General features: G+C 33.4%; 1 protein-coding gene across 1 annotated transcript in view; it reads left to right on the plus strand.

Moving 5' to 3' along the window:
• The window catches only part of KCNH7 (potassium voltage-gated channel subfamily H member 7), a 625928-nt gene that overhangs the window by 552979 nt on the left and 47289 nt on the right, over positions 1–25660 (plus strand). Inside the window, exons 10-12 of the mRNA XM_074215839.1 lie at positions 8170–8422; positions 15878–16083; positions 17979–18078. Coding sequence (XP_074071940.1) covers positions 8170–8422; positions 15878–16083; positions 17979–18078 — 559 coding nt within the window. The remainder of the gene's footprint in view (positions 1–8169; positions 8423–15877; positions 16084–17978; positions 18079–25660) is intronic.

A 25660-nucleotide genomic window follows, 5' to 3' on the forward strand; every position in this document is an offset into this window, starting at 1 on the left:
GAAACTTCACTATAAATTTTACCTCAGAAGGTCCCATACTATAGGCCCCTAAGATAAAGTTATAATAATAAGGATAAAGGAAGTGTGTCAAAAGCCTCAGTGCAAAGCTTTACCCTTCACTAAGACTTAAGGAATACCCTATATATTCTATTCTAAGCTTTAATTTATTCTCATAAACTTTAACAACCTAAAGCTTAAAACTGCACTGAGTTATTGGATACCATATTCTATTCCAAGTTCATCTTTAATAGCTCAAAACTGCTTTTGGGACATCCTATAGTATATTTAATAAAAAGGAAATAATGCAAAAATAATCAGAATCACAATTATCCCTTTCAATGTTCTAATAATAAATATGTACATTTTATAAAAGTTTAGTCAATATAAAACATAAAACATGTCCACCAGGAAAATAAGAGATAAACTTTTGAATAGTATCTATAATTGAATAATCAAATTAAAATGAGTATAATACATTTATGAGATGTGTTAGGGATAAAATATAGCATGAACAGAAATATAAGTTACCATAATACTAACAAGCTATAAAAAATCTAGTTATTTTGTCTATCACACATGGTCACTACTATTATTGTTGCATTTAGGGGCAGGTGGGTGGTATAGTGGACAGAGCACTAGAGTCTCCCTGGATTCAGGGGATGAGAGTTTGAATCCTACCTCAGACACTTAACTTTTAATAGCTGTATGACCTTGGATAAGTCACTTAACCTGATTACCTGATATCCAGGGCTATCTCTAGTTGTCCTGACTCATAACTGACCACTGGACTCAGATGATTCTAGAGGAGAAAGTGAGACTGGTGACTTAGTGCAGCACCCCCCTCAAATTCAATCCATAAATTTGTCATGGCATCACCTCCTTGATGTTGTGGTATTCTTTGAAAATAAAGGACAAACATTTATTATTATTATTATTATTATTATTATTATTATTGCTTTTATAAATTCAATTCCAAAATTTCATTGGACCCTTAAAATAGGCTTAGTTACAGTATGTTAAATGTTTAAAGCAGAATGTTAAAGTTATATAATTAAAGTTATATAAAACATATTATACCCTAAAAATATATGCAGTAACATTATAATCAAAGACAATTTTAAAAGATATCCAGAGAAGAAACTGTATAGTATAAAGATCAAAGCTTACTATCTTCAATTTTAAAAGTTGTCATGTATTTTTTTCTCTTCAATTTTTTTATTCCTTTGGATTTAATTCTTCTTTCACAACATGATCAATATGGATCTATGTTTAAGCATGGATATAAAAGTAGAACCTATATTAGATTTCTTTCTGTAAGGAAGGGGGGGGGGAGAAGGAAGGAGAAAAATGTAAAAATCAAAACCTTGCAAAAAATGGTAAATATTACTATTGTATGAAGTTGGAAAAATAAATAAAATATTTAGATCTTTAAAAAAATATGCAAAGTAACATTTAATATATCATACATCTTTATGGAATTTTAATGAATAACAAATATACTGAAATTGAAATGTTTCAGATATATTACAGAAAAATAAAAATAAACTCAGATCTTTTTTAAAATTGATAGAAAAAGATTCTCTTAAACATTTCTAGTTGTGACTTTTTAAATAATAATGAATAATAATCACTTTTTAAATTTTAGCATAATTCAATGTATAATAAATATATACATTTTACTAAAGTTTAGTCATCATGAAGCTAAAGATAATCAATTAAAACTAACAAATGATACTTCATAATATTTGGCTAATGCTGATTTTAAAAACTAATAGTATCCATTTTTTATACTTTAATTTGCTTTATATGGCTTTCTTTGAAGATTTATGAGAAAGAGTATTCACAATAAGAAGGATAGCTGTGTGATACAGTGGATACTGTCAGGTCTAGAAAAACAAAGACTCATCTTCATGAGTTCAGTGGGTGACCCTGGGCAAGTCACTTAGCTCTGATTGCCTCTGTTTATTTATCTGTAAAATGAGCTAGAGAAGGAAATGGCAAACCACATCAGTATCTTTACCAAGAAAATCTCAAACAGGAGCAGCTAGGTGATACAGAGGATAGAGCACCAGCCCTGGTGTCAGGAAGACCCAAGTTCCAATCCAGCTCAGACATGTAATGATTACCTAGCTGTGTAACCTTGGGCAAGTCAGTTAACCCCATTGCCTTGCAAAACAAAAAAAGAAAATCTCAAATGGAGTCATAAAGAATCAGACTTTCACTGAAAAATTTCTGAAGAACAAACTTACCTTAAGAAGTAGTATTTTGGGGGTGGCTAGGTGGCTCAGTGAATAGAGCACCAGCCTTGGAGTCAGGAGTACCTGGGTTCAAATTTGACCTCAGACGCTTAATAATTACCTAGACGTGTGGCCTTGGGCAAGCCACTTAACCCCATTGCCTTGAAAAAATCTAAAAAAAAAAAAAAAGTAGTATTTGACATTTTTCTTGAGATTTTTAAATAATATGTGCTCTATATCTTTCCAGTACACTATTAACTCTAATGTAATTCTTATTTATAAGCATAGAGCATATTTCAAATTAAATTTAAAGTACTCATTTTATTTATAATGCAGATATTGAATGCTTCAAGCTGAGGGAAAGGGAATGAATCTCACATTAACAAAATTTTAAATTATTTTTTATGAAATGGTGTTTATGTGCCCTTACTGAAATCTCAAGAGAAAGCAAGAATGTTGCATTTCTCTCAATCCCCTAGATCCTATATGATAAATTTATGAGGGTGCATGGATAAGAGTCTTACAGAGTGATTGGGCCCATATAGGTTATAACCTTCAACTTTCACTGGAACACCAAATGATCACAAACCTAATGATGAGAATGTTCTAGAATTAAAACTAGAAGGACTTTAGAAGTCTCAAAACTCAAGTCCTTTATTTAACAAAGGAGAAGTCTCTGGCTCTGAGAAACTATACTTATGACAACTAGAATTATTTCAGTATATGAAATTACATTAGAAAAGGTTAAGCTACATGCAGTTATTCTGAACTGCCATTTAATGTTGCCTCTTTGGAAGAGTTTATAATTATATCAAGTGCTAAAATAGTTTTAACACTCAGTATAAATATTAGTACAAAGTCTACCATATGTCTGTCTGTATACTTAACATTCAGAAACATACAGAAGCTTATGCCAAATTTAAAAATATATACCAAAAATTCACTGGACTTTTGACAATGTTTAGCCACCCGCCCCAACTGAGAGTCTAGTGGAACACAAAATAAATGAATGGAAAGAACTTTCCTTTATTCAGCCAAGTCTATGGGAGTTTGACCCTGTTGGTAATGTGTGAATATTTTATAAAATGAGATGCTGTGTTTTGTGAATGTTAATAGCTCTGAAAATGTTTTTATTGTTATTATTCCATGACTGAAAGGCAACATAACATGGTTAGGAGAGACAGCAATAGATTCAGGAAGACCTCACTTTGTGACTGAGCAAGCTATTTACCCTTCCCATGCCCCAAGGTGGTTTTCTTTAACTAAGTCACCAAGCAGTGGTTTATCTGTAGGCAGAGGCAATTTCTAAAATGGGAATTTCTTATATCAGTCCAGATAATAAAACAAAAATCTCAAGGTGATTATATATTTATTAGCAATCTCTAAAGTAACTATTAGAAACCTTATGTTTAAATTTTCTCATTTGGAAAATTGAATTTTATTTTTCTTACATGAAATTTTCCTTAATTAGGGAAGATAATAGAAGAAAATTTGAGACTAAATCTGTTTTCTTGTGTAGAAGACAAGTAGATAAAGCTATGACTTTCCTATTCCTTAGATCAGCAAAACATTTAGGCAGAAAAGACTGTGTTTAAAAAAAAGAGAAGAGGAATATTTGGAGCAACAATAGCAAACTCAAATAGAAACAGAGGCCACTGATCCACACATAAATCTACCTGAACATATTGACTTAGGTTTCAATGTTACTTATGTTTTACTGTATTTTTTAAAATTTTTCCTAATTTTATTATTATCTGGTTCAGTCTCACTAGGCTATGCTGTTGGCCACATGTGGCCCAGGGGCCTTGTGTTTCACACCTCTGATTTATAGTTGAAATGCAGTGACAGTATTTACTTGGTGTTTGTTCTTTTTGCCAAAAAAAAAAAAATAACTCCCTTTGATGGGAATGCCCAGTTTCTATTGCTTATCCCTGGACAAAAATGTACTATAAATATGGGTTAATCAGGGGATTTAGTAAAGAAATTGAATCTGAAAATAGGGAGGTTGACAGGAGAAAGGAGTAAGAAACCTAAAAAAAAGTCACAGAAATGAATTAAATATTCCAGGGTTCTCTTTCTGTGATTTTCTTTTTGTTTTCAGGTTAGAGTCTAATATTAAATACACTTCCTATCTCCTTATGCCTCCTTTCTATTTATCTCCAACTTTTCTCTCATTTTTGTCCAACTTATTTCTTAGAAAAACTCTATATTTCAGTAGTCTAGGAGAGTGCTTAACCTAGGGCACATAGACCCCTCCATGAATAGATTTCATGAGGTCCACAAACTTCAATGGGAAAAATATTACATTTTTGTTTTCACTAACTCCTATCTGAAATTTAGCATTTCTTTAAATTATTTTAAACATTATACTGAGACATCAGACTACAGAAGGGGTCTATAACAAAAAAAAAGGTGAAGAATCCCTGTTTGACAATTTTAAAACTGATAGCTTGATTGAGTTCAGCATATATAACTTGTATTTTTTATTTCAAAAATTTCCTTTGAGCTATATTAAAAAGGATAAAGGTTAGGAAAAGATTGTTTGAAATAAATGCCACAGGGGGCAACTAGGTAGTGCAATGGATAGAGCACCTACCCTGGAGTCAGGAGGACCTGAGTTCAAATCCGACCTCAGACACTTAATAATTACCTAGCTGTGTGGTGAGTCACTTAACCCTATTGCCTTATCAAAAAAAAAAGAAAGAAAGAAATGTCACAACATATGTCCCCTATATAAACATGGATTTTGTGTCAACATCCTGTGTATCCTTCTGCCTCCATTAGACAATAAATAAAATAATTTAGCCTCTCATTGTCTTTCATTCTCATAGAGGACCATCAGGAAGATTGTACCATGACTTGCAAGTGAATTGGATTTCAGTGAGGAAGGGCTATGCAAAGTCACCAGCCTTACTTTCTCTTCCTGAACCACCAAGAGATAAATATATACATATAGATAACTATAACAGAGACAGAGACAGAGACAGAGAGAGGATTGGAGATGGCTTTGGATACCATGGGAGACCTTGACTTTTTTAAGGTCTTTCCTAAGTCTCAACATGAGATGTGAAACAAAAATCTACTTTAAAGGGATATAACAAAGTGGGATTGGCCTAGGAATTCTAGATTTGGAATAAGAGATAATGAGAACAGCAAGGGAAAAAACAAGACTACTTTCCCATTGGTTTGAAAAGATATGGTCATAGAATAAAAAAAGATTGTTGTCCAAGATGTCCTGACCCCCTCCCCAGATGGCATTTAGATGTTAATTGTTTTTTTAAGTTGTTTAAAGGTAATATAAGTACAATATTTTATACCTTTCAAGTTCTTTCCAAGAACTTATTTCTGGGGGCAGCTAGGTGGCACAGTGGATAGAGCACTTGCCCTGGAGTCAGGAGCACCGGAGTTCAAATCCAGCCTCAGACACTTAATAATTACCTAGTTGTGTGGCCTTGGGCAAGCCACTTAACCCCATTTCCCTGCAAAAACCTTAAAAAAACTTATTTCTAGAGAATTACAAAAAAGAAAAGAATGAATTTATCTTAAGTAAAACACTTCCTTCTTGCCAATCTGGGATTTTAGTCATTATAATTATTTTTGATAATAACCTTAAACTTTTTTCCCAGTATGTCCTGGATTCCAAGTAAAGAAAAAAAATGAAAATCCAAATTTACAAACAAATTTGCTGGTTGTAATTTTCCTTACCAAAAGAAATATACCAAAAAAATTCATTAATATTTTCTCTAACATTCATGGAATATGATACTATACTAAAGTGATTTATACATACTATACCTTTTCAGGAATACAGCCAATGCCCAAATCAACATATACTTTTAAAAGTATTCTAATATGTTAAACCCTTCCTATGGAATAAAGAGCTAATTTAAAGAATTAAGTGTCATCTCCCTATACCTGCTCCCTTCATAACATTTTACCCTTCTCCCTAACCCCTGCTTCTTCCACAATACGGATACAGTGAGAAAAGAACTAGAGTAAACAGGTTGGAAGTTCGGCTCCATTACTTCCTTACTTTGATGAAGTCCCCAAAACTCAGTTTCCTTGTTTGTAAAATGGGATCTGCTTAACTCGAACTGTTATGAAAATGATATGGGATTATGTATTTGATTCTTCTTTTCCAGATATACATATCTATTTCTAATACTTTAGTTGTTCCCTGTTGACATGCAAACACTTAGAAAAACAAAAGTTCTATTCATCATTCATACTTTTGTGTCAGTGTGTTTATTAGACACACATAGAAAAGAATAAGTCAACTTGACAAGTGCTAGAGGGTTACTATCAAGGTCAGGGAAAAGAACCTAGAAAGGGTTCCCAAGACATATTTCATCTATTTCATAAGCTTGAGTTGAGTTGTCACTAGTATAAGAAGGAAGCACGATTTTCCCCTCTTCAGAATATCTAATATTTGTCCCTATCAATAATATAATTCCTTAGCTTTCCCTCTTGAGCCTATGTAGTCAAAGAGCCATAACACTAACATATCATTTTTTTACTTTAACAGCCACCATTTCTTCCAAGAATAGACCCCTTCTCATTTAATACATAATATAGAGTCTTATGCACAGTAAGGATTGATTAACTTAAGATTTATTTTCATTTTACTGATGGAGAAACTGAAGCACAGATTGCCAAGTAAACAATGACCTTAAATTTCTTTCTAGGAAAATAAATAAATGATAATGAAAATAGAATATATTGGCAAAATCAGAAATTTAATATTTAACAAAATTGGGCTACTTTTGTCAATGCTTCATATTTTGATAGCCTATGAACCAGTCTAATTTTCCCCAAAACTCCAAAAGTCAATGTTCTCCTCCTGTATTAGATTACTCATCTTATATTTTTCCAATATTTTTCAGTTCATATTAAAGCTAGCTTTAATATTGGTTTGCAATCACCAATTACATATATTTTGCATATATTTTTATGTACACACAGAGAGAGAAAAATGCTGATAGCAGGAGACAGCAATTCATACTCACTGTCAGGGAAATTGACACAAATTGAATTTTTTAGCCAATAAGTTGCAAAGCAGATAACACATGAACAGATAATCAGGAGTTGGCTAGAAGTTAGTTCTGTTTTGTACAAATTTGACAACTTCTATTTTTGCAAACTCTATGAAATTTGACTCAGTATGAATCAAATCATATTTATCCAAATGTGATATTTGATCTGTCCCTCCTAGTTACAGTTAATTCCTAAGTGAATGGCAAAGCTGTCATTAGATGTGCATTAATTAATGATGGCATAATACCCATTTTTGAAAACTAACCCACACTCAGGAGTTTCAAAGCATGATTTTTCTCCTTCCCTTTCTCTGTTTTTAATGCCAATTCAAAATACTTAATATTAACAATGTGCAAACCAACTTATAAATATTCTGGGTATGGTTCCAAACTCTTTGCAGTATATGACATTTACAAATACCAAGGCTATTTCCAGAGTAAAACTTCTGTTAATTATAAATAATATATGGAGCAACAATGGCAGTCCAAATTGACACTTAAGATGCCTTCTGAAAGGTGGTTACCTTTCTGGTTGTGTTACCTTTCATTAGTTACATCTGAATAATTGTTACATTCTATTATATTTACTAGAGTGTGATGTTATATGACATCATGAGAAATGAAAGACATTAAAGCTTTGTAGGCTCTACAGTTTAATGAGACATACTAAGTCTAAATGCTTGAAATTAATTAAAGGAATAGATATTTGAATGAAATTTTTTACACATTCAGAAAACTAAACATTCCTTATCCACAGCAAAGTAAAATGATTCCCAATAGCCTCCCAATTAACAGTATAGTTATAACTATATGTCCTGTTGGGCAAGGATTATATTTTGTGCAGATCAAGACAATCAATATACTGGTAGTATGAAACATTTTACATTTTCCCCCCTCAGGTCCTAAAGGGGTTTCCAGAGTGTCTGCAAGCTGACATTTGCCTGCATCTCAACCAGACATTACTTCAGAACTGCAAAGCTTTTCGGGGGGCCAGTAAAGGTTGCCTCCGAGCTTTGGCTATGAAGTTTAAGACAACACATGCACCTCCAGGAGACACCCTAGTTCATTGTGGGGATGTCCTCACTGCACTTTACTTCCTTTCCAGAGGCTCCATTGAAATCCTCAAAGACGACATTGTTGTGGCTATTCTGGGTAAGTGATTGAGAACAGGAGAGTAGTGGAAAGTCAATTCTTTGCCAAATTATTTCACAGCTTGTATATAAAACTTCTCGACCATGATTTTTAAAGACTGGCCCACATTTATGATTACGATTTTAATTCTGAGTAATTTGAACACTTCCTTGAATTCATTTTAGACTCTTTAGGTTTTCTTCCTGTGTGTGTTTAACCGATGTAAAAGTTCTTGTTCTTGACATTACTTAGGGATGTGAGGCCAAAATATGGGGATGGTCTTTCATCAGTATTGTTTTCAGGTTTTGTATTCCCAGTTGTTCCTGTAAGTCATTAAGATATCATGTCCTGGAACCAGCTAGTTGGTTCAGTGGATAGAGCACCAGCCCTGGAGTCAGAAGGACTTGAGTTCAAATTCAACCTCAGACTCTTATTAATTACCTAGCTATGTGATCTTGGACAGGTCACTTGACCCCACTGCCTTGCAAAAATAAACCTACCATGATCATTTTATGACTTGATAGTTTGGATTTCAATGAATTTGGTCTCTTCCCTGCTCCTCAAGAAGGTGAAAGGGCTTTGTAACCTCAGCACAGTAAAGCTCGTTGTGTCTTTGTAAGATTATGTACATCACCTGTGGAAGAAATATGAGATAATAAGATAATTTTTAAAAAGTATCAGCTGATTGAGAGCAATAGCTAATGACACCCTTAAAAGCTAATTTAATTTTAGCTAGTAGAAACTTTAATACATTTTTATAGGAAAAGTCTCACCAGCACCGTAGCTCTTATCTTGGCACTTAATGAACTGTTCCTTATAAAAACTGTAATGCTGTCCTTCTTTACTCCCAATAAACTTCCCCTGAGATTGCAAGCTCTTTAAGATCAAGGTATGTGTTGTATCTGTCTCCTTAGAGCCTAGTATATACTAGATACTTAATAACTGTTTTGTCATATATAATGACATAATTTATTGTATTCAAAGCAATAGAGGAGTAAATGAAGTCAGTCTCCCTCTCCTCCAGTTACAGGGGTGAGAATCCAGAAAATAACAAATTTTCTCTTTTTTCTGTCCTCTCTGGAAAGCATCCAGGGTCCCTGGAAGTTCATCTCCCATTGTCACTTTTCCCAGAGGAAATAATAAAAATGAATTTTAAAAATACATTTCAAACCTCCTCCTTTTAGCTGTTAGAGCTTAAAGTTTCTATTATCTATTACATTAATAAATTCAGTTCCCTTAAAATACGAGTGCCTAATTCACATATTTACAATAAAGAAATATGATGAAGTTGAAAACAATTATAATCTGAAGATCTGGGCATAAGCTATCCATCTACTAGTTACAGGCCATGTGACTGTAGTCCAGGTCACCATTCTAAGCTTTGGTTTCCGTATCTGTAAATACAAGTGCTAGAATAGATGATTTCATGATTTTCAAGGTCCTTTCTAGTTCTAACATTTTCTGATCCTGTGATTCTTTCATATCAGTAATACAAGTATGAGTACTGAAATATATTTTTCTTTTTTTTTCCTGAAATGCATTTGATGACCCAGGTGTAGAAATAGCTTTCATCGATGAAGATCATGACCTGTCAATAACTTAGTAGATAAATCCTGGAAAGTTTTTTAAAGCACCTAGAGAGGCTAAATATCATATGCTTAGTCAAAAGGCCAGTATCAGGGGTAGAGTTTGGAACAATAGTCACATGGGATGATAACTTAATTTCAAAATCGTGCTTATCTAAGCTCAACCCTCACAGTACTCTTTAAATGTAGCACCCAATCTGAAGACAGTATTCCATATGTGATCTGCTTAGGCCAGAATAGAACAAGACTGTCTCTTCTCTTATTCTCACATGAGCCTCATTTAATGTAGCCTAGAATTTAGTCACCATGTCACTCATTGAACCTGCAGTCTATTAAGACTCCCAGATTTTTTTCACATGAACTCTTATTTAGTTATGCTTCCTTCATCCTACTGCTAGCAGGCATAGAGTCAAAAAGACCTAAAATCAAATCTGACTCTTCCTCTATGACTCTGGGAAAGTCTTTTAACTATTGTCTTCAGTGTCCTCAGCTATAAAATGAGAATGGTAATAGCCTATCTTTAAAGTTCTAAGCAGTTGGCATATCAGAGGCACTTAAAGCTGCTTGTTCCCTTCCCTTTGTCTTTCCCCCAATGGAGAGGATTTTTTTGGGATCCAAGTATAGGAAATTTATTGAATTTTATCTTATCAAATTTGATCCATTATTCTAGCCCTTGATATCTTTTTTTTTGAACCCTAGCCCTGGCATCTAGTATGTTACCTACCCCTATCAACTTTATGCCTTCTACACATTTGATAAATAGACCATCTATGTTTAGCCAAGTAATTAATTATTTTAAAAATATTAAATAATACATAGAACATGTTCCTGGAACACTTTTCTTAGATTCCACTTTTTCACTTTACATCAAGCTTCTATCAATTGCTTTTCGGATCATGCCAGATCATAAGAAATGTTAGAGTAATAGACCTTGGGAGAGAAATTGGGTGGGGGGGGAGAACAAACTTTTTCTTGGAACTTCTCTCATTTCTTAAACCTTTTATTTCAGTCTGAGTCATGCTCTGAGATACCTATAGGGGGTAGATGACCCCTCCTAAATCTTTTCCTTCACTATTGCAAAGAAACTTTGCTTTTTTCTTTCTCCTTTCCTTAAAGGAACTGTTGCCCCTGAACCACTGAGTCTTTCTAATGCTGCTCTTTAGATTTCCTTTCCTCTTCTTAATCTCTCTCAGAAATTGTGTGTATCTCTAAGAACTCTGGTATTTGAGTCAATAGTGCCCTCGACTCAAAGATGGAAGTAGACATAAATCACTCTCATGGTTAAAAAGAGAATGCTAGGTCCTCTTAACTTCAAATGCCTAAATATTCCTCTTAATTTCATTCCCCTATTATATAGCAAAGGCATGTTAAGAGAGAATAAATACAAAAGGGGAACATCAAATTTTAAGAACAAACTCTGAAAAGGTAATAATTCATTATTAACTGAGACTATCAAGGAAATTAAGTACAACAACAACAACAGAAGAGTCTTGTTACTTTGTTTATTTTTTGTTTTTATTCTATTGGGGAAAATAAAAACAAAGAAAGAATAGGCTTGGCTCAAAAGTATGATTATTTAAATGACAGGGAAAGGCAAAATTAGTCAACTTTTATCTTTTTTCTCTGCCAAGGAGAATAATGATCTTTGGTCTAGAAAATACAAAGAAAAAAAAAGAGAATTGATGCCAAAGGGAATTGATGCCAAAAATAAGCAGAGCGATAATGATAGGACAATACTGCCCTCAGTGAGTTGGAGTCACTAGCCTCACATGAGCCCCACATACTCGTGTGGTAGAAACTAAAATATGTTCTTGTTAAAATTCTCTTCCCTTTCTCTTTCCCCTGGTACAGATGATTTTTTTAATCCAAGTATAAAAAATTTATTGAATTTTATCTTACCAAATTTGACTCATTGTACTAGTCAATGATATTTTTTTGAAACCTAGCCCTGGTATCTAGTATATTAGCCATGCCTCTCAACTTGGTGCCTTCTACACAAGTGATAAATACACCATCTATATTTATTCAAGTAATTAATTTTTCTAGTTCTTGTCCTTGTACACTGATAGTGTCCACGATCACTATCAAAGTCACAGAGAATTGATGAACTACAAAGGGATCAGAAAAGAACAAATATTGTCCTGATTTTCAAAAATGGGGAAAGAGAAAATTCTGCAGACTAAATGAGTTTAACTTGGATCCCTAGAAAAATCTTAGAACATATTGTTAAAGGGAGAGTTAGTAGTCATCTAGGAAAAAAATGATGATGACAGTCATATTTCATAATCTCTTTTAAAAAGATCTCATAAATAACAAACTGGGACAGAATGACAGTTTCTCAGTTTTTTGAAAGAATTACAAAATTAATAGATCTATGGAATATAATAAATGCACTTTACCTAATCTTAGTCACAGATTTGATAAAATTTCTTATGCTAATCTTGTGGGCAGGATGAAAATAGTGGGTTAAACAATACTCCAGATAATATATGTTCAGAATTGATTGGCAGGACCCAAAGAATAATTATAATTTTTTTAATTTTAATGAATAAGGAAGTCTTTAATGAGGTGCCCCTAGGGTATCTGTCCATGATCCCTTCTTTTTAATATTTTCGTCAATGACTTAGATAAAGATATGTCCATTAAATTTGCAGATGCCTCAAAGCTAGAAGGAATAATAATGTACCAGATGACAAAGTCAATATTCCAAAAGAATAAAAACACTAAGCCAAATCAAATGGGATGACATTTAATCACAATAAAAGTGAAAACTTACTTAGAACATGGGTTCAAATATAACTTCTTCATAATTACAAAATAAATCTATACATAAATAGACAGCAGTTCATTTGAAAAAAGAACTGGAAGATTCTAGCTGACTGCAAGTTCAATATGAGGCAATAGTGGGAAGGGACAGACAATTAACCTATTGTGATCTTAGGCTGTCATTATTGAAGACATAGTGGTCAGGTGCAGGGAAATGATAATTCTATTGTATTTTGCTCTAATCAAAACACATCTCAAGTTCTGTTCAATTTTAAGTGCCACATTTGAGAAAAGGTATTGATAAATTGGAGAGCATCCATAGATTGAACATTATAGTGAAAGGCTTTGAAATCATTCCTTAAGAGAGCTGGATGTATGATTGATATTTGACCTAGAGAAAAAAATACTTGAGAGAACATGATCACTGTGCAGTAGTACTTAGGAAGAAGTCATTTGAAGGGCAGTCCCAAGGAAGATGAAGTAGGCTGGTTCTACTCAGCTCCCAGACAGGATGAAACTAGTAGAAAAGACAGTTCCAAAGAGACTGACTATAAGGAAAACTATTTTAATAAGAGCTATTGAGAGTTTTTGGTGGATTCTTCTTCATTGGTGGTCTTCAAACAGAGATTAAATGAGTATTTCAGGTAATTCTTGTTCAGATCTGTGTTAAGTTAAATGCTCTCTGAATTCCCTTCTAACTCTTAAGATTCTGTGAATCTGTGTAAATATTCATAAATCATACCTGTAATAGAATTATCTACTGGAAAGGAGGAGGTCAATGGTAACTCTTGAACTAAGGAGTTCTCTTCTGTAGTGATCTAAGTCAATTGTATGTCTGCACTTAAATCTGACACCAATATGATGAACTCCATGAGGGAGGAACTAACAAACTGCATAAAAAGAGTCAATCAGCCCAGGTCTAAAACAATAGTTCAAAACTCCCATGACAATTTTTAGTGGAATTGAGCATATGAATGATCACTTTACTACCATCCTGAATGAAATAGTGACACTCCATTTTTTAAAAAGTATAGAATTATGTAAAGAATTAAAGTCAAATTTGCAGGTTTATAATTTTCAGTTACTCACAGATTCACTTTTTTTTCAAAATCAAGGAGAAATTTGCTCTTCTCAAGTCTCACAGCATATTTCCCATTTTTGACAGTCTCAAAAAATCACTGACAATAATGAACAATGATATTCTTCAGTTTTTTTCATTATCTTAAGATATAGTTCTGCTTCTTACTCACTGAGAATGGCTAGATGCTCTGTTATCCTCTTCTCATTTATCTTGAATTGCAGTTCTATAGTAATCATTTCCATTCTACCCTTTCCTATCCAACTATCTACCTTCTCCTTATCATCTTTTAAAATAATTTTCTCATTCACAATGAGAACAATGAACAATGATCCTCCCATTTTGATCTTCCACTTGCCCGTAACACAACTAAATAAATAAAAAAGACCTTTGAGTTACCTTTAGCATTCATCTACAGTTTCATCTCCTTTGGAACTTTAGTGCTTTTGGTACTATTCTTTTTTTTTTTTTTTGGTTTTTGCAAGTCAATGGGGTTAAGTGACTTGCCCAAAGTCACACAGCTAAGTAAGTAAGTATTAAGTGTCTGAGGTCAAATTTGAACTCAAATCCTCCTGACTCCAGGTCTGGGGCTCTATCCACTGCATTACCCAGCTGCTCCTTTTTATATTATGCTTAAAAATTTTATATTATATTTGAATTTGCCATTGTTTTCATCTTCCATATGTTTTTTAATCTTCTGAATTTATTGTGTCCAAATTACTCTTTAGAAAGTGCACCCTTTTCTTCCTCATAAGAATAATTTCTTCCTTTGTCTTCAGGTTATCATTTTCTTTTTTAAGGATTTTCTACCATTCTAGTTTAAATTTCTATAGGAATCTAGAACAAGGCATTATTCTATTCTCTTTCCCTTTGAAATATTCTTTCACAAAACACAGGGTACATGTCATAGTACTTTTCCCCTCCATTCTAGGATAGAATGACTACTTCCCCCAAGGTTCTTTTTTTAGCATTTACTAGTTCTATGGTAATTATTTCTATTCTACCCTTTCCTATCCAAATATCTTCCTTCTCCTGGTCATCTTTTAAAATAATTTCATAATTCTTAAAATAATTTCAAATTTAGCAGCCACTTCCTATTTGTTGGGCAGTATCAGGTTCAAAGGAGCAACTTTTCTTACATGTTTCATCTTTTTCTTCTAGTTCATCACCTCTACTCTGGCTTCATTTTCTTCCTCTAATGCAAACATTGAGCTAAATACTAGGGCTCCAAAGCAAAAAGGGGAAAAAAGGAAACTATATTGCCTATGAGGACATAGATATGTAAACAGATAAATAGATGAGTGAATACAGATATGTAAAAGTAAATGTGAAACAAATTCAAGGGAAGGAAGAATATTAATCATCAGAAAGAAGGCATCATCTATGAAATGTCACCTGAACTGAGCCTTGATGTAAGCAAGGAATTTCAGGAGCTAGTGATAAAGAATTATACAAAAGCATGAAAATAAGAGCTAGAGATGGAGAGGGAGGAGAACTACCTAAAGAGGTGGCCCAGAAAGAATCAGAGGCAAAGGGATAGCAGAACTTGTAATGAAAAGAGAAAGAGGCTAAACTGCAACATAGAAGGTAGAGAGTGAAGAAGACCATTGATATCCGAGTTCAAATCTGGCCTCAGGTTGTGATCTTGTTCAAATTACATAACTCTGTTTGTCTCAGTTTCCTTATCTGTATAGTAAGCTGGAGGAGGAAATGGCAAATTACTCCAGTATTTTTGCCAAGAAACCACCAAATGGGGACAACTAAAATAACTCAATAACAAAATGGAACACCAAACAGACTAATATGGTTGGAATATATAGTGTATAAGTTGAAAGAAGGATGGAATTTTAGAATGAAATTATCTCAGTCTTTCTTATACCTCTTGGAATAGTGATATCAGGCAAATCACTTCACTTTGCTATTCTAATGGGTAGTTAGAGAGTACCATTTTTTTGTGCACAGTCATTTAGGACCACTAACTTTTAGAAGATTTCTCATGAAGAAAACACTAATCTTTGGGGGGGTTTGGGGTTTGTTTTTTAACAGGGAAAAATGACATATTTGGAGAAATGGTTCATCTTTATGCAAAACCTGGAAAATCAAATGCAGATGTAAGAGCTTTAACATACTGTGACTTGCATAAGATCCAGCGAGAAGACTTGTTAGAGGTTTTGGATATGTATCCTGAATTTTCTGATCACTTTCTGACTAATCTAGAGTTGACTTTTAATCTAAGGCATGAAAATGCAAAGGTATATGAAGTTGGTTTTATTTTTTACTTATTTCTTCTGTTCATAATTGCTTTTATTGGAAAAGGTTACCTGGATTTGGAAATGTTTAAATTATAATATATGTGTTCAAGAAATTCAGCTTCATGACTTTGAAGCAACTTGATCTGGATCAGTTACATTTTACCCAGCACTGCAAGGATGCTGGAAAATATTTTATCTTTGGTGCAAGTTTAATTCTCCCTGGAATCTTGTTCTTGTATGCTCTATTGATTCTTTCCCCATAAATAATGCTTTGAAAAACTTCAAGTAAAACCTCAACCAAAAGATCAAAAGTTCCAAATGGGAAAAGAACACATTACTTAGATTAAATTAATGAGTTCTTCAAAGGAAAACAGCTTACTAGAAATAAAATATTAACTATATTTTATATTTAACTATCAGCTATGTTTATTTGTATTACAAGTTGTACATTGGCATATATGTGGATTTATATTAATATCAATCTTTCACCTAATATTCTTTTATGGACCTAATATTCTTTTATGGGAGGGTGTAAGGGGATGGTGGTAGACATTATAACACTCTATTTCTTGCCAAATATGTTTTGTTTCTGAATCGAAAAAGATTACTCCTTATGGGCTTCTTTCTTATTTTAAACTGAATAAATCAAAAAGAAATGTCTTCTCTTATTAGATGCCTTCTGAGTTTAGAAGAAATCAATTTTTATTCAATGCCCTTTAATTCATGGAAAGCTTTGAAACTGTCCCCACTTAGAAAGTCATGAGCTTCTAGTGTTCCTCTACTAAGAAAGACATGAGTGTAACTTAAAGGTATTGGACTATTTGTTCTCCCTAACACTAATGTCATTCTCTGGAAGATGTGTGGATGGTATCCTGAAAGCTGACAGTACCAATGGTCTATAATTCACTAAACTACTTTTTTTTATTGCTTAAGAAATTAAAAGTCAAAGGAATTTTCAAGAGTATAAAGATAAAATCATGAATTAGGTATACTTTATATATAAAAATTTTAACTTAGTGAATTAAGAATCTTCTTTATGTTACTAAATTCCTTCTTAATTTTCTCTAGAAAACTTTGGTAAATCAAAATTTTTTTTCCAAACAGAAGTTTTATAGTCACATAGATGTGTCCATCAATAACTACTTTCCCACAAAATTTCCATTAACATTTTGCTAAAATGAATCAATAGATGAGATAAGATAATGCTAAAAATGAGAATAATAAAGGGTGCTCCCTGAAAAATCCCCATTTTCAGCAACCCTGTATTTGCTTATTGTGAAATTTAACTTGGCGATCATTACCATGTAACTAAATATCATAGTTGATTATGATTAGTTCATATATTTCTTCCATCTATAATACAATTTCTGCAAAAAAATAGATTGTTTTTTATTTAAATCATAAAGCCCATTTGCACTAAAGAATGCTTTATTTTCAAAGCTGAGAATTTGTTTATATTAGGATGAAGTAATTAGAATTATGCTATTCTCTCTTTTAAAGAAGAGGCAGACTGAAATAGTGGCTAAGAGGTCAACTTCAGAGTAAGAACAACCTGATTTCAATACCCTAGAACTCTAACATATAAATGATCACGGACAAGTTACTTAAGCTCGCAGTGTCCCAAGCAACAATCTCATCCTAAAAGTTGCATGCTATTTGTTGACCTGCACCAGTGGAAGGAGTTTCTACACTTGAAATTCCCTACACTGATGAAATCACAGATCTACACAAAACAATAATAGGATTTAAAGATGAACATTAAATAATATATAATAGTTATTTGCCATTAAGCTGAAATAATTTAAAATTTTTATATGTTAAAATTATGCGACAGCAAGATATTAATATCCAATTGGTCTAATCATTTATTCCCTCTTTTTGCTCTATTAACAAAGGCTGATCTCATAATAAGATCACAATCTGCAAATGATTCTGATGGAGAGAATTGTAAACTTCGAAGAAGGAAATTGTCTTTTGAAAGTGAAACAGAGAAAGGTAATCTATAGCTTTTAATGGTCCACATGTGCACATACACATAGTACCACACACACACCACACATTACATTTATGATTATGATTAAGTTCTAGTACAGAGTTTAATTGTGAGCAATAAGAATATTTCAAGGATCTGTGGTTTCATGGTTTCATGGATGTGGACATTTACTTCATTGATGCAAATTGCAATCCCAAGAAAAATTGTTTGAGTTGAAAAAGTGATATAAATTTTAGTGGTGAAAAAAAATCCCTTATCTTATGAGGCAATCTTCTAGTGATAAACCTCTCCAACCTTAGCTAGGCTGATCCTCATAAAGTACACATACAGTCTGTACCTAAAACTTTTAAATAGTGGCCTGACAAAGCTTATACTATGCTCTTGAGAAAGCAGGGTCACTTTAGAAAGGCATGATGTTACATGATCTGATAACAGTGCTGGAAAATCAATAATAGTTAGCATTCATTATATGATCAAGAGCTATATAAATAAAACTGAGAATCATCTGCATAGAAATAACCAATGAATCCATGATGCGTGACCAAGAGAAATAGTATAGAGGGAAAAGAGAAGAAGACCTAGGTCAGAGACAAATGTAACTGAGAAGTGATCTGTCATATAGGAGAAAAATTCCTCATGTCCATTCATAGTACCTCATATATATGGACGGATGGACATGAGAGACTTTTTTTTTAGGATTAAGAATACCTAGGCATGTTTTTGAGTTGTTAGGAAATCATCCAATAAATGGGGAAATCTTGAAGATTAGTGAGGGAGTAGGGATAGCAGAAGGGGCAGTGTTCTGAAGAAGATGATGCAATAGGATCTCTTAGCAAGGAGAAAGGCAACCTCGTCATATTAAACCAGGGTGAAGGAAAAGATAGCACAGAACTTGACTGAGTGATGTGAGATGAGGAAGGTAATAAAAGAACATCTCATCAAATGGCTTCAATATTTTTCAATGAAATATGAGTTTTCAGAGGAGAAAATGGGGACAGGGGGAGCCTATGGTAATTTGCAGAGATAAAAAGGTCAGGAAAACCCTATTGTAAGCGTAATAGTAAATCAATTAGGGAAGTACAAAAGGACAATCTTGCTTCAGTGAAGGCCTAATTGAATAATATAAAGTTGTAGTAGATCTAATCAGCATGGTTTTGTAATTTCCTCCAGCTTCATTCATCAGTATTTGAGAAATGATGGCAATAGATGACAGAAGATCATGCTTGGAAGGGCAAGATAAGGGGGCAAGGGACTAAAGAAAAGAGGGTAGTGTAAAGCTGAAAAGACTTTTTTAAAACAGATGATGGTACAAAGGTATAGATTATAAACATAGAATGAGGCATACATTGACAGTACTGGTTTATTTTGCTTGACTATACTCCTTTATTATAAGGGAAGGATTTATAAGAAGTGGGGGTTTGTCATTAAACAATAACAGTGATATTTTTCCCCAGGGGCAGCAATAAAATACAAAAAGTTCATTGTGGAAACTGAGAGCTCAGAGAGGTTAAGTCAAGTGTTCATGGTCACTAAGCTCATATAGAGAGGGGATCTGAGTTTATGTTTTCTATCTCCAAATATATTACTCTTCCTACTACTTTACCCTAATTCTCAGTGACCTAATGTTTCTAAATGTTGTTAATGTTAAAAATACCTGTCACAGCATGCAGAGTTAATTATTTATTTGACTTGCGAGATTCTTAGAAATTGGCATTAGACTTTTTCCTCCAATGTCTATTTAATCTAGAATATAGACACAAAATCTAACTATTGTATGGCCTCCTTTACAAGCCTTTTGAGATTCTCTTATTTTTCAGAGGGTTAAGATGGTACATTTGAAAGTGAATTCTTACCAGTTCTTCAGATATCTAGGGACTGAATTCAGAAATTTATAAAAATTCCCAACAGGGATCTCTATAATAGAAAACTCCATATGACTCCCAAACACAAATAATAAAGAATTCTAATACCACTGCCCCTAACTAATGCTCCATGAGTGGGAAGTAAGCCTTGTGACCCTCAATTCATGATACTGTATTTGACTTTTAATTGTTCCTTCTTGCTGCAGCAGCGGTATCTAATATCAGTATTCATAGATAACTTGAGGGGGAGAAAGAGGGCACAAAAATTTCTTAATATTAAGTGATAGAGTATGCCTAATTAGAGGGAAAGAAAGATTCCCATAAAATATATTGATTATGTAAAAATCATTTTACTAATCTGACAAAGCTGCATTTTGAAGGAAAAAATCTCAATAGCATCTACAAATCTGTCAAGACATGCCTTGTGAAATATTCAGTCTCTGAGTTCAACATTAATCTTTTCTCAGAGGTAGCTTGCTTGTATAAAATTCCCATAAGAAAATACACCCAAACTTCATAAGATCTTATAGTTTTTTGGCATGTAGAATTTTAAACTATATCATTTTTATTGTTATATTTTGATTTTTAAATTGAACAAACATTTATAAAGTTCCTATTGTGAATATAGGTATATATGTATGTATATATATATATATATATATGTATATATATATATGAAAAAATAGTCCCTGTCTTCAAGGAGCTTATATTCTATTAGGTTAAGCAATACGTGCATATACATATAAACACATACAAAGTATATGCAAAGGAAATATATTAAAAATGATAGGGAAAAACTTAGGGGAGAAGACAGTAGTAGCTAAGGGATAAACTTCATTTCCAAATACATACTTTCCCCTCTTCAACCCAGTCAGCTATTCCTATAACAAAGAATGAAAAATAAATTTGTAAAGAAGGAAATATAACAAAACAAAAACATTAGCCACATCTGACTATATATATATATATATATATATATATATATATAGTATTCTATACAACAATTATCAATCTCCTTTTCTTTTTTCTTTTTTCTTTTAGTTTGTTTTTTTTTGCAAGGCTATGGGGTTAAGTGACTTGCCCAAGGCCACACAGCTAGGTAATTATTAAGTGTCTGAGGTTGGATTTGAACTCAGTACTCCTGACTCCAGGGCCGGTGCTCTATCCACTGCACCACCTAGCAGCCCCATCAATCTCCTTTTCAAAAAAAAAGGATGTGTATTTTTCTCAACTCTTTTTTGGGGCCTAGCTTGTCTATTATAATTATGTGACATTTGAGGTTAGATTTTTTTTGGGAGGGTGAAAGAAGTGGAAGGAGTGTTGGTTCTATTTTTGCTCTCTCCATTTATATTTCTGTAACCATGGTATATACTGGGGGGGGGGGGGGTTGGCTTTACTCAATTCATTCTGCAGTAGGTATATAATTCTTCCCATATACCTCTGCATTCATTCTTTCTTTTGGTACAGTATCATTCCATTACATTCATGTATCACAATTTGTTCAGCCATTTCCCAGTTGATATTGCTTGCAGAATTTCAAGTAACCATTTCCATTGTAAATTTAAAAGGAACAAAATGTGGCTTAAAAATGTCTTCATGAGGTTTACATTCCCTTTCTTTCCCAGAGTTCTGCTCTGAGCTGCCAAGAAGCTGTCCCTCTTGGGTTAGAGTTCTGCCTAGAGAAATGCCTCTCTCACTATGGTGGAAATCAAATTATATCATTTAGCAGATTAAAGATAAAAAGATATCTTGTAAATAACCTGTCAAAAGGTCATGGATAATATTCAGATGTCTGGGTCGCAATTAAAGTACACGAAGGGTTATTATCTGGAAGATGGTGATGAATTGTTCCTTATCTTCACTAAGAATAAAATAAGACTAATAAAGATCTTACTGACAGGAAAGTTATGGTGGCAAATGAACATTTTGGCAGAGATATAAATTGATGTGAGCAGCTGTATCTTTAAAGTCCACTTTTTTCCTACCTTGCTTGTAGTTAGGTTTCTGAAAATTCATGTTGGCTATCTAGACAAGAATTTCTCAAACAAAAGCTTACTTATCAGTTAACAATGTGTCAAAGAGAAAAACTGCTTCACTGAAAGTGAATAAGTAAAGTCTGCCTATGTATCTTTTCCATATAACAGACAAAGTGAAACAATATTTTGTTTCCATGGTTCTGTTGTCCCTTTGATTGCTCAGGAACAGTGAAATCCTGAAACATATACAAGTAAAAAAAGGCTGACCCTGGGGAGAAATGCCAAGTTAGCACTGCTAACCCATCTAGGGCTCTCATATTTCCCCTTGTCTAGGCCCCAAGTTCCTTATCCTACCTAGACTGCATTTTCTGAAACTTTCCAGAATTCTTTTCTAAACCAAAACTTACTTATCCCATTAATGCAGACCCCCTGCTCTTTGCAAAAAAACTAATAAATTTTAGGAATAAAAGGGGTTTAATGACAATTATTAATATCATTATATTGATGTCTGAATCCAAAAATGGGAAAACCAGTGGCACAATGGGAAAGTACTAGTTTTGAAGTCAGAAGATCCATATACACCAATCTGTCTTTTTATACCTTTAACAAGTCCTTTTATTTATCAGGGACAGTTTCTTTATCTATAAATTAAAGAATCAAATTAGATAATATATATATTGACGATTCTGATTTGAAATCTATGACAATGAACTTCAGGCATCCTCACAATCTGATAGTGGGTATCCAGTGGGTTTTTTCCCTTCCTAGCACCCCACATTGTTGTTATTATTTGTTTGTTTTTGTTCTTATTTGTTGTTGTTTAATCATGTCTAAGTCTTCATGATCCTAGATGGAGTTTTCTTGGCAAAGATGCTGGAGTGCTTTGCCATTTCCTTCTCCAGTGGATTAGGCAAACATGGGTTAAATCACTTGCCCAAGTTTATATAAGCAATGAGTGTCTAAGGCCATTTTGAGCTCAGGTCTTCCTGTCTACAAGCCTAATGCTCTAATCACTGAGTCACCTAGCTGCCTCTTCTACACAGTACCATTTTAATAGATATTTCTTCTATTTATACAAAAGTAGACTTGCATTTAAGAAAGATTTCTAAACATTTTTTGAGTTCAGTTTCAGTCTTCTTTTTAAATTAGTCTCTAGAGGTAATCTGTTATTGTGGATAATATGCCTTGGAGTCAGGAAAATCTGAATTTAAATCCACCTTCTCACAACAGCTTACTAAATATGGAAGAGTCACCAAAACTCTCTAAGCTTCAGTTTCCTCACCTGTAAAATGAATTTGATCATTCCTGTGTATCTATTCCACACAGTTTTTATGAAGATCATTAGATAGTGTATGTAAAGCACTTTGCAAGCTTTGAAGAGCTTTATGTCAATTGTCACTATTACTAAAAAATTGAAATTTAGAACATCTGAAACTTTCTTCATCTTTCTCATAACACTTGTTTTTCCTTCTGACTTTACTATTTACCAAGCCTCTCATGTTAGAAACCTTGTGACTACTCCCTCTAGTTCCTTTCTCACATCCCATTAGGTGCAAATTCTACTTATTCTATTTCTGGCATGTTTCCTATTTACTTTCACTGTCACCAGAATAGTTCAGTGGCACATTCATTCATACAAATCATACTAATGGATCTTCCCATTTCTTTTCCCCTGTTTATGCCATTCGTTGTTCATGCTCTTCACATTTTCAATATGAGCAACTATCCATGTCAATAATCTGTTCAAAACCCTTCCATGATTCCCTTTTGTCTGTAAAATTCAAACTTCTTTGCTAGATATTCAAGGTCGGCATCACACTATGCTTCTGATCCTATTTAAGCTAATTTGCTTTCATATACAATCCCATTTCGATTGCTCTTCATCCAGTGCTTTTATCTATATTTAATATTTCCCAGCCTCCCCACCTTGCAATAGAGAGATTGTGTAATAGATAGTGTGGTGCTCCTGGAGTTTGGAAGCTCTGAGTTCAAATTTGACCTCAAATATTTACAACTGTGGGACCCTGGGTAAGACATTTAACTTCAATTTACCTCAGATTTCTCAAATGTAAAATGGGGATAGTGATAACACCTACCTCCAAGAGTTGTGAAAATCAAATGAGATAATATTTGTAATGTGCTTTATATAGTGCCAAGCATGGTTGGTTGGTTGGTTCTTATTGTTCATTATCAAAGAAGACCAAGATGACATCACTGTGTTTGGCACAAATCACAGTATATGGTACTGTGATTGATCAGACTAATATGAGCTTGGAATGCTCTACCACAGGTGGGGCACAAATAGTCCATGTGAACACCTGGGTGTTTAAACTTATGTATGTCATGTTTCCTTTGAGTTTTTTCAATTCTTCCTTGCCCATAGAGGACAGCACCTTTATTGCTGAGGGCATGCCATGCTGGGCAGTCCTGTGCCAGGGTCTCCCATGCTGCGCAATCAATCTAAAGTTCTTGAGAGAGACCTACAGGGTATCTTAGAATCATTTCTTCTGACCTCTCCAAAAAATAAAAATTAGAAAAACATACAATATATAAGATTTTTCAATTCTGGAAGAATAAGAACTTCCAGGCATCATGAAATAATGGTTTTCTGTTCACAATCTATGGTTTTCGAGTAGGCAACCTATGTGTTTTTCAAGGGAGCTACTCAAATATTAGGAGAAAATATGATCATGTCTTCCTCTTTGCTCAAGTTTGAATAAAAAATTAAAGTGCTGAAGTCCATCATCTGTTTCTTTTGGAACACTAAGGAAAAATCCCTCAAAATGAGATTCCATTTGAATTAGATGCTCTCATTCCCTCTTCCATGAGGTTATGAAGGGGAGGGTTTCCCTCCCCTTCCTCTAATAGGGCATTTTTGTGCTAAGGGTCATTTGAATATGTATTATACCACTCACAGGCCTTACAAAATTATCAACTTAAAAATTAGCCTGCTATAGTTGATTAAACATTTAAGTAATTCAACCATAAAAAGCTCCTATATTTATTGAATTTCAAGTCCCTCCTGTAGTTGCCATGGCAGCACCAGACCACATGATTTCACTGCAAATTGGAGGTTCGCTGCCCCTGCAAATTTATGCTCCTTTCCCTTCTCCAGCTGCTGAAAATAACCAGGATCAGATAGATGAGTGATGAGATTGATCCCTGGAAACTGTATTTGGTGGATGATCAGGTTAAGGAGATGTTTACCTTTTAGATTATTAGAGAGAATTCCAGCCTTTCCTTCCTAATCTGTAGTATAATATGATTTCTTAAAAAAATAAAAATAATAACATAGAAATATTCAATTCAAAAGACTCACTTCAAAACCTGAGTCTTTTTAATTCAGCATGCTAACTTTCTATATGCCTAATGACCTGTCACAATTATAACATTAATAATATTAATTAATAATATTTGCTAAGGGGGTAGGAATTAGAAATGAAAGATTTTTTTAATTGGGCATAGTGCATTAAAGAGTATCAAGTTTTCTAGATTTCAGCACCTATAATATTTCCATAAAAATGCAAAGATTTTTTCATTGGAAATAATCTTTAATTCAGATTATAGAAATGATAATAGTATCTCATGCCCTTTATTCTACATATTTCAAAGAGTGCCAATTTGATATATCATATTGTGGTATCTGAAAATATTAAAGTGCTATATAATGTTAATTATCCTATTCTTATTTGTTTAGTCCTAAAAGCTTTCCCATTTCTATGTCAAGACAGAAATGAAGACTGATT

This window comes from Macrotis lagotis, chromosome 1 (genome assembly GCF_037893015.1).
Source record: "Macrotis lagotis isolate mMagLag1 chromosome 1, bilby.v1.9.chrom.fasta, whole genome shotgun sequence".
Classification (NCBI taxonomy): Eukaryota; Metazoa; Chordata; class Mammalia; order Peramelemorphia; family Peramelidae; genus Macrotis; species Macrotis lagotis.